At 42.5% G+C, this 9,977-nt stretch overlaps 1 protein-coding gene across 1 annotated transcript in view; it reads left to right on the forward strand.

Moving 5' to 3' along the window:
* Positions 1-8,334, forward strand: part of CNTD1 (cyclin N-terminal domain containing 1) — a 16,293-nt gene extending 7,959 nt beyond the window's left edge. The window contains exons 4-7 of the mRNA XM_018555259.1: positions 257-419; positions 3,842-3,986; positions 4,056-4,152; positions 8,224-8,334. Coding sequence (XP_018410761.1) covers positions 257-419; positions 3,842-3,986; positions 4,056-4,152; positions 8,224-8,334 — 516 coding nt within the window. The remainder of the gene's footprint in view (positions 1-256; positions 420-3,841; positions 3,987-4,055; positions 4,153-8,223) is intronic.
* The last annotated feature ends 1,643 nt before the right edge of the window (positions 8,335-9,977 follow it).

Here is a 9,977-nt window from a genome sequence, read left to right on the forward strand (position 1 = left end):
CGGCTTGGATCGGGACACGGCATGTCCCGCAGGACGGAACCCGACATGGCCGACGAGCCACTCGGACCGGGACCTTTGATTCTTTGATTCTTCACAAGTCAAAAGGTGTTCTGGAATTTCATTGGCTGCAAACTTGTCTTGGACACCAATTCTTTAAGCAAAGAAGAAATGGCAGACTTGAAAAAAAAAATATTTACATTGCTAATGTCTGTCACAAAAATGTAACAGTTGTCTTTGATTTGTGTGGTCATTACAGATTTTCAATAGTAATGTGGTTATCCAGCTTCTGAGAGCTGCAGGTTACTCTTATAAAAAGGAAGATTTATTGAAGTCTGAGATGACAGTGTTAAAAACGCTGGACTTTTATATCAACATTCAATCTCCTTTCACGTTTGTAGAGATGTTATTAGAAGTTCTAGGTAAGTTATAGCACATTCCCCGTGTCTTGAAATATAATCTAAAATTACATTAAGGTGACAATAAGTCAGAAATCCCCCACCCCCCCCCATGCTGCTTTAAGGACTTACCTTAAATTATGCCTCTTGATCCGATCATCTTCTTCTTTCCAGTAGTTTCCAGGAGTCCCTCCAGCGCTGGTGACGGTCTCTGATCCAGCACTGACTGCTGAGTCTTCTGTGTCGCATGGTGTATGTCCTCCCATCTGTGTGCATTGACACTGTGGGGTTGATTTACTAAGCACAAAAACACGCCATGAACACGCCATGGAAAAACACGCCGACTGTGCGCACATGCGCGCATATACGCTTGGCGCAGAAGCGTATGCAGAAGCGTGATTCATGGCGTGTTTATGTGCAGATGCTTGATAAATAGCACAAACACGCGCGCATGGCGTATTAGATTTCCAAGGATTCAATGGGGATGTGCAACAACCATGAGCATAATTCCCTGAGGGAAGCCCAGTGGCTCAGGGGTTAGAGCTACTGCCCCACAGCACCCATGTCCCCGGTTCAAATCCTGCATCAAGTGAGTTGCATTTATCCAAATACAGCAATGCAAATATCCACCCAAAAATCAAAACTGTTGAATCTACACACACTCTCCTCTTCTTCCGGCCGAAGATCTGAACTGCGCCCACCCCATGATCTTTTGCGGCCCCTCGAGAATGTTCAGATCTTCAGACGGGAGTGCGCGGCAGAGACACAGGTAAGTTTAAACCTACTTGGTTCTTTTTAGAGTGAGATTTGGTGTTGTCACTAGAGTGTTGCCCAATTAGTTTGCAAGAAAATAATCTGTGCTTAGGTAGGACAGGACTACAGAAACGTCCAAAAAAATTAACACAAGAGCGCTACAACCTAGCGCTCTAAAGGATGAGACAAGGGAAGGAGGAGAAAGAATACTATATTACACTTACAAGGAAGCCATGTAGAAGTTCAGTATCACATAGTATCCACAGTGGTTACCAAAAACAGACTTCTGGCGTGTTTGTTAAGGTCAAAACGACAGGTGAATCATCTGGTGCAAAAGCACAAAGTTACCAGCATGCTGATCATGTAAGACTGTAACCAATATATAAGGAAAAATAAAATTGCACTCACACTAGTGTGTCTTTAACTAGTTAGTCATCAGTCTAGGGGAGAGAACGACCTGTGGCTCCACTCTGGGTGTGTAGCCGTGCTTCTCTGAAACCCAGGTGTCAGGAGGGAGTCCGGTGGATGGCCGCGGTGACCGTGTTCCTTGTACACTCGCTGGTCCTCAAGGCAGAGTGGCAGCTCAAGGTAGCAGTGCTGTGGAATGACAAGGTCCGCAGCCGTCACAGCTGGAGAAGACAATGCGGTGCGAAGGGAGAGCCGGTGTTCTATCGAAAGCCCCAACTAGGGTTGCCACCTGTCCAGGATTCACCCGGACAGTTCGGGTTTTCAGTTCTGTGTCCAGGTTTCATGGCAGAAGAAACCCGGACACAAGATGTTAGGCAGACAGGCGTAACCAAAATTAAAATAGAGGCTACTGACCCCCCCCCACTGAAAATAGTTACAACTGTGATATTTATATATGAATCGGCTGAGCTATTTACATATGAATAAACTACGACTTATTCTCCATAAAACTGTCCGTGCGTCGCTAGAGTGTGTTCGGGTTTCATTTGAAGAAAAGGTGGCAACCCTAGCTCCAACTCGTCGAAATTTCGTCCAGACCGCGTTACACTGCAAAACACAAAGATTGACGAAGCTCTGTACAGCTGCATTTTAACAATATTCAGCAGGCGGCAAACTCGACAAGTATTCTGAAAACACTATGCGTGCATGCGTACCGCAACTGTACAGAGCTCAAGTCTTTCTGACCACCGGAAGTGAGGTAGTTGGTTTTCGATAGAACACCGGCTCTAGGAAGCAGTGGGGAAACAGGGATGGCAGAAGGTGTGCGGCCATAGGAAGGTGATGCGTTTCAAGGATAGACCTCTTTTATAAGCCAGAAACGGGAAAGAAAGAATACAGAAACTTCCCCTATGCTCTTCTCTGTAACACAGAGGGGAGAGGTTATGTTGTCCTCAGGAGATAGCTGGAAATAAAATGCCTATTATGAGTACCTGGGATCGGTGGGATAACTGTTTGTAAAGATTGCTCACCCCAGGGAGCAATAGCACCCGCTACCTATTCCCCAGCTCACACTACCTATTATCTATCTATCTATCTATCTATCTATCTATACTGTTGATGACATTTGGATGTGGATGCCTTCACTGTGCAGGCATCATGTAAAACTCTTTAATTTTGAGCATTATCATTTTTACCAGCACAACATAAAAGTTGTACTAATGGGATATCATTTTAATCAGCAGGCTTTATTGATTATATTTTCGGGGAAATATATTTGAATATGCAAAATACATGCAGGGCTATTCACAAAAGGGTGAAGAGTTTGGAGAAGGCGGGAGAAGTGAACAATCTAGGCCAATATAACTGATTTGGAAAAATTCTCCATTTCAGCTCACTTTCCATTTCAGCTATGTTGTCCTAGATTGTTCACTTCTCCTGCCGTCTCCAAACTCTTCACCCTTTTGTGAATAACCCTGATAATCTTTGCCTTTGAAAATATTTTTACTGTATTTTCAGCTGTACCAAAAAAAAACAATGTATAATACGTTATGGTTGATTACAAAACTTTAAATATACAATGTGCGTAATCAAGACATCACTGAAACGGAAAAAAAAATGCTGTGGGTCATTTAGGGAGTATAAGGCTTGGGAACTTCACATGTAATGGCTCATCACCTTTACACTCTTAAAGAGGAACCTCACCCTTATCTTAAAATGTACAACAAAGGCACCCTTACAAATGTGTAGTAATGACAATCTACATACAGATACTTCTAGATAATTGCCAGCTTTTTTTTTCTTTACATACCGTACCTTATTTTTCTTTTCCTCCCCATTCTTCTCATGCTGGCCATTTTCAATAAGGGCAGATTAATTAATCTCCTTTTACTTCCTTGGTCTTCCTCATGGAATGTGTGCCAGTGCACATCATCTGAGGGGGTAAAAAAATGCGTATTCCCCTAGATCTCGCAAGATTTTGCAGTTTATAGATGAGATTTCCCAGAAAGACACTTGGAGCCTTCCCGGGATGCATCCGTGAGACCAGGGTTCCATCACCAGTGCCTCACTCAACCAGGAAGTGGAAAAGCAGTAAATAGTAAAGCAAAAGTTTAACTAATGAATGTAACATGATTTCATATCAGCATGCAGAGCTACATGCTGATGTGATTTATAGTGAAAGGTCCATTATATGGTTTATATGACATTTTAGTGGCTAGGTTTATACAACATTCAGATCAATATTAAATAAGAATGAACACAACTGATACACATTTGGAATTTTGCAGGATATAATGGCTGTTCTTTGCCACTAAAGCATATACATGATATGTGTGTGATGGTATTGGACTTGGTTTATTTGCTCAGAAACCCTATTTATCACACCTTACTCAAGTCAACTGTGGACCTGTCAACTCCAAGTAGTACACAGAGGTGAGAGTTTAAGTCCTATCGGTATATTTGCTGACTTAATCCCATTGATTAATAGTATTTTATTTTTAGGAGCAAATTTCTGGCTGTAAAGGAAGACCTAATGCTTCTGGGTACTGGAGTCATTGCAGCAAGCACCTTCATAATAAATCAGAACTCTTGGAAACAGGTAAGAAAAAAACAGTTGTAGTCGATTTGGGACACTAGGGTCAATTTACCAAAGCATAAAGCATGCGTGCATACATTGTTTGCTATTCATACCTTTGATCTCTTGATAGCATACACCTTTTTGTATGTAATATTTAAAACGGAAAGATCACCACATGATTTTTCATGTCTTAAAAGGCTACTTCTGGAGAGCTGCTAGGAGGTGTCCATTGAAGAAAACATTCCAGATGGAAATAACTTAACAATTCATGGGATAAAATACAGATACTTGGGAAATAAATTCTTCTATGTTGGGTAAATAACTATGTAATGCAAAAAGATTCCTCACCTATGTAATAATTATGTTTGTAAACTGAACATTGTGATAAAAACATTATTCTTCCTGTATAATATAAAGGCATCATGACACCACAGGATTGTGTTATGCAATTAGAGTAACTTTCAGACGTTTTATCATGTTCTTGGACAATCAACAAGTGCCCTGACACAATCCATGGTAATTGAATTAAGTGGCTGAGTGACCCATGTGGCTGTAAGGGCCCGTTCACACCAGACACAGTGCGTTCCGGCCCGATTGCGGCCGGAACGCACTGAAACGCATTGCGGCCAGCTCACTTTGTTATGCGGTGGGAAGGGGCGTGGCGGTCCATTGAACTCAATGGCACTGGAGCCACGCCCTCCGGCCGCAATGCGATCAGCCACACGGGAACGCAAGGCACATCAATACCTGTGGTCCGGTCCGGTCAGAAAAATGATGCAAGCACTATTTTTTTTTTTCTGACCGGACCGGAAACGCAGGCATTGATGGGCCACGCATTTCTGTGCAGCCGATCGCATTGCGGCCGGAGGGCGTGGCTGCGGTGCCATTTCTTTTCAATGGACCGCCATGCCCCCTCTCGCCCCACAACAAAGTGAGCCGGCCACAGTGTGATCCAGTGTGTTCCGGCCAGAATTGGGCCGGAAACACACTGTGCCTGGTGTGAACGGGCCCCAAGGGCTGGGGTTTGTTCCTGACTCTAATTAGAGCTGATGAAGCTGCTTGAATAAGCATCCTAAACATTACAGAACAAATCTATTTGATTGTGACTTACTCCTACTAGCTAAAGAGAGAAGGACATTTCCTGTTTGTTCTCATCAGTACTAGAGGTTTTTCACATTTGCAGCTTTAAACCCTCGGAGCAAGCACCACCATCATCTATATGATATCCCTCAGTATTCCACTTTTGCTCCTGACAGTTCCATGCCCCAGTGTGGCACCTTCTTCCTGATGGCTCTGTGCTGGAGGTTGAGAGTGTCATTCACTGTTTCATTCTTCCTCTGTGGCTCCTTCACCTCTGGGTCTGTGCAGTCGCCTGAATCATTCCACCCCTTATATTTAAGAAATTATTTTCTTGATATAAGCAATGACAAATGTCCAATCCTAACCCCTTCCCACACACACATATGCACTGACATAAACACGTGGGAAGGAACTGTATAATCTAACTTTTCTGCCCACAGGAGTCAGAAACAACATTTGAAAAGTGAAAGCAATGGCCTCTTTAGCATCATTCAGACCTGCGTATTTTCTTAACTCTTAGCACTGTACTGCTTTCTCTTATATACTGCACACTGTACTCCTGTTGAGCAACTTTTTCTATACCCACTCTATTGCCCTCTGTGATCATTCTCCTCCACTTCCATTAGGCCTGGTTCACACCTAGGCATTTTTGAGCAGTAGAAAAAGCGCTTTAAAACGCCCAACACAAGAAATCCCATGATTTTCAAGGGCCCCTGTTTACATCTGAGCAGCAAAATGCCAAACGCAGAAAAAAGTACATGAGCTTCTTTTGGCAGTTTGCAGCTCGTTTTTCCCCCCATAGACTTCAATGGAAAAACCAGGAATGTTTGTACGCGCGTTCGTCCATTGACCGCAATGTTTCTCAAGCTGCCAGTCAAAACGCGTATTTCCATGTGCGCGCGTTTTTGCTAAATGCACAAAACATGCAAAAAAAGCTAGCTATACCCAGTGGCGACTCTAGGAACAATATATAGGGGGGGGCACATAAGAAATACTCGCCGATACCAAATACCGAGTACTGTAAGTCCCATTCAGAAAGCCAGGCGGCGTGTAAAGACTCACCACCCGGCTTCCCGATTATCAAGGAAGTCGTCCCATGCTTCTCGTCACTATGTGACGAGAAAGCATGCAGCCGGCTTGCTGGCCAATCATGGAAGCTAGGCGCCGTGTAATGATGCGGCGCCCCGCTTCCTGATTGGCCGGGACCTTTAAGTGTAAAAAAAAAAAGTTTAAAAAAAATTAAAGCATTAAAAAAAATATTCACAAATAAAAAATAACTAAAATAAAGACAAAAAATATTTTAAAGTCCCCCGCCCCCTTACATACACATGCAAACATGCGTCGGGTGCGCCTATGTGCGAAAACGAGGATTGCACCCATTACCGCACATGTTACATATTGTCGCAAACGTTGGAGTGAGAGCAATAATTCTAGGGCCATTAAAACATGGGGGGGCAAGCAATAACCTAGGGGGGGAATTGCCCCCCCTTGTCCCCCTGTAGCGACGCCACTGGCTATATCTGTGCGTACAAACACGCAAAAACGATGACGCCTTAGTGTGATCGTGGCCTTAAGGCTTGCTCTACTCTGTGGACATTCTTTTCTACTTCCATGCACGCTGCCAGTTCTACTTTTTGGGCAATTTCTATGACGTGCATCTTTATACAGACTTTTGGCCTCTGAGCAGAACCATGTTTGCAGCAGTGTTCTGTGATAATGGAATCAAACCGATAGACAACCAGGCTGTTGCATTGTATTTGAGAGCAGCCGTTCGATTCTCCTATGTGCAGCTAGTACACATTATTGTAATACTTGCTGCAGCACTTAGCAGCTAAACTAATGTAAAAGAACAACATATTTATTACTGTATTTGCAGCCTGACTGCATCAAAGTATTAAATCAAGAGAGTTCAATCGAGCTTTAATGTTTTCCCGTCACAAGGACCTGTCAGGGAAGATGTTCATTTACTATAGGGAAGGGGTTAAAAATGTTAATTGGTCATACCTTTGTATTTGGTAATAACTTGGTATCCTCATTTTACAATCAGCATCCTACTTTCTCATTTCTTTCTGACTACAATAGGTATTTTTTAGGGATGCACCAAAATATTGTTCGCCAAAACATATTGGCCAAAAAGGCACTTTTAGCAAAATGCCGAAAGTGCAGTGCAGCCCTGTTTTTCCTCCTCCCCACTGGGCGCTGCTCTGTGTCCCCTCTGACAGAGTTCAGCGTCCAGCGGGGAAGAGAGAAACTGTCACAGGAGGCCGAGCGGTGTGGGGGAGGAGATTGATGCGAGGGGCCGTGTCTCCCCTCCCGCACTGCTCAGCCTCCTGTGACAGATTTGGAGAGGGGTGAGGGGGCGGAGACAGCTATCAGTGCTGTTACAGGAGATCGAGCTCTCCTCCTCGCACCGCACGCTCAGCCTCCTGTGTCAGAAAGGGGAGCAGGTACAAGCAGTCAGCGATCAGTGATCGCTGAGTGTTTGTAAATAATTGAGGACATTTATGTATGAGGACATGTATGGACAGGTATGTTTACTGTGTCCCCAATTATGAATGAATGGGAAGTGATCTACATCACCTCCTGTTCATTCATGATTGTGAACATGGTAAACATACTATCTCCACAAGTTATGAATGAACAGGAACACTCAGTATACTGTAGAGGCTTCCTGTTCATTTATAACAGGGCTGCAGAAAAAGAGATTGAGGACTCAATCTCTTTTTCTATTTTAAAAGGGAATTATCAGGGATCTGTTTAGACCAATAATATTTCCCCGAAGCCCCCAATAGTAAAGTTTAAAAAAATAAAAATAAAATATTTTGAAAAATGTGAAAAGGTTGGGGAAAAAACTATTTTTGATTTCGGCCTGACTTATTTATTTTCGGTTTCGTATCGTTTTTGAAAATGTAATTTCGGTGCACTACTAGTATTTTTCTGTACCTAGGTGAAACAATCATACAGACAGCAAGCACTAAAAACTTTCTATTTTTTCAATCATTCCTTTTTCAGGTTTTGGAACATTTAAGCAACATCACAGGGATCACAGAGAACTCAATCTTTGAAATATGCTCAGCAATACTGAAACATTCCACAGGATTCAATGTATTGACAACACAGTAAGACATGTCAAGTTTTATTATTGAGCAGGAAGAATATCGGCACACACGTACCTTTTTAGTGCATGGCCTTTTTCTGCATCACTATTAAATAAATACATGTATATGTATTTGAGTTGAGTTTTGAGTTGATTGTTTTGAACTTAGTTGTCTTTAGATGTTGGAACCAATATAAAAAAAAACAAGTTAAACGTGATAAAGTGTAATGTATTTGTCATAACAATTGTCATGATGTTGTGATGTTGACTCTGCCACCATCTTATAAGTGAAAGCCCAACTCTGGGCTATATTTTTTTAGTTTGAATTAGGCCCCCAACCTGTAGAAATACAGCTCAGGCTACAAAATTTAACTTTAACATGGAGCTGTTCTCCACCACAAGATGCCCTCTGATGTCATCACATCAGCACCACTCTGCATCATTTAGGACTATCCAACCCACAACAGAGACAAACATTAAGAGGACCCTGCATGCAGTATCATGTGACTAGCCTGAAGACTCCAAAAATGTAATTGCATGAACATAATAGTATAACATACAGCTTGGGGGACCTTCAGGGGAGAAATGGGAGGGTGCCTGGGGGAAAATTGCAGAACCTGTAGTTGGGCTTTAACCCTTTCACTGCCAAGGTGGGTTTTTCCCCACACATTATAATCCACATTTTAGGCCTGAAATTGACTTAATACCCCAGAGAGCTATATATTTCTGGAAAGCACAGGCCCTATAGCATAAAATGGCAGCAGTTTTTACCAAAACATTGGGTAATAAATGTTTCATAATATAATGTGTTGAAAACATTTTTTTTTCAACATTTTCGTTACTTTTTTTTTATATAGTAAAAAATAAAAAAGTGATGGTTAAATACCACCAAAAGAAAGCTCTATCTGTCCCAGAAAAAATATATAAAATTAGCTTCAGTTCAGTGTTGCATGACGGATAAATTCAGTCAAAGTACCGCAGTGCTGAATACTGTAAAATGGCCTGGACAGGAAGGGGATTCAACACCCTGCTCCTCAAGTGGTTAAGGTGTTAATTTTTTAAAAGTCTAGATTTCATACCAATAATACATGCATAGAAATTGTATACCTAAACAATATAAATAAAACCTGTCAACAGGTTGAAGACTTGTGTATGGATGTTATATTGGATTGGAGTTGGGTCCATGCATGTGCAAGAGAAGAGGAGAAGCACTGCAATTATTCTGAAAAGTTATTGTGCACCAATGTGCAAGCCACACAGCAAAGATGGTTTGGGGACTCAGTTTCAGTATAGTTTATGCTACAGCAAAAAAAGGATAGAAAAAATAGGAGGGGGGGCTAAAATGGATGCGTGCACTAAAAGTGAACCTTTGCCAATGCAAAAGGTTATCATGTGCCTGGTTGAATGCCAAGATGACAGAAGCCTTCCCTTATACCTTTGGTCCAGACACCCCTGGAGTAGAGCACAGGGAGTTAGAGGGCACAAAGTGGCATGTGCCAGGAGTCCAGTCCATGAAAGCTCACTTCTGGCAGTAGACTTAGCCGGGAGATGCTCGTGCAGACAAACATGAAGGTCCCAGGGAAAAGGCCAGGACACTGAAACACTCATCAGGCTAGGAGTGTATGCTGGACAAGTGAAGGTCAGAAGCCAAGGAGACAGCGGGCAGGTT

Source organism: Nanorana parkeri, unplaced genomic scaffold (assembly GCF_000935625.1).
Source record: "Nanorana parkeri isolate BGI_ZX_2015 unplaced genomic scaffold, ASM93562v1 scaffold190, whole genome shotgun sequence".
In the NCBI taxonomy this organism is placed as follows: Eukaryota; Metazoa; Chordata; class Amphibia; order Anura; family Dicroglossidae; genus Nanorana; species Nanorana parkeri.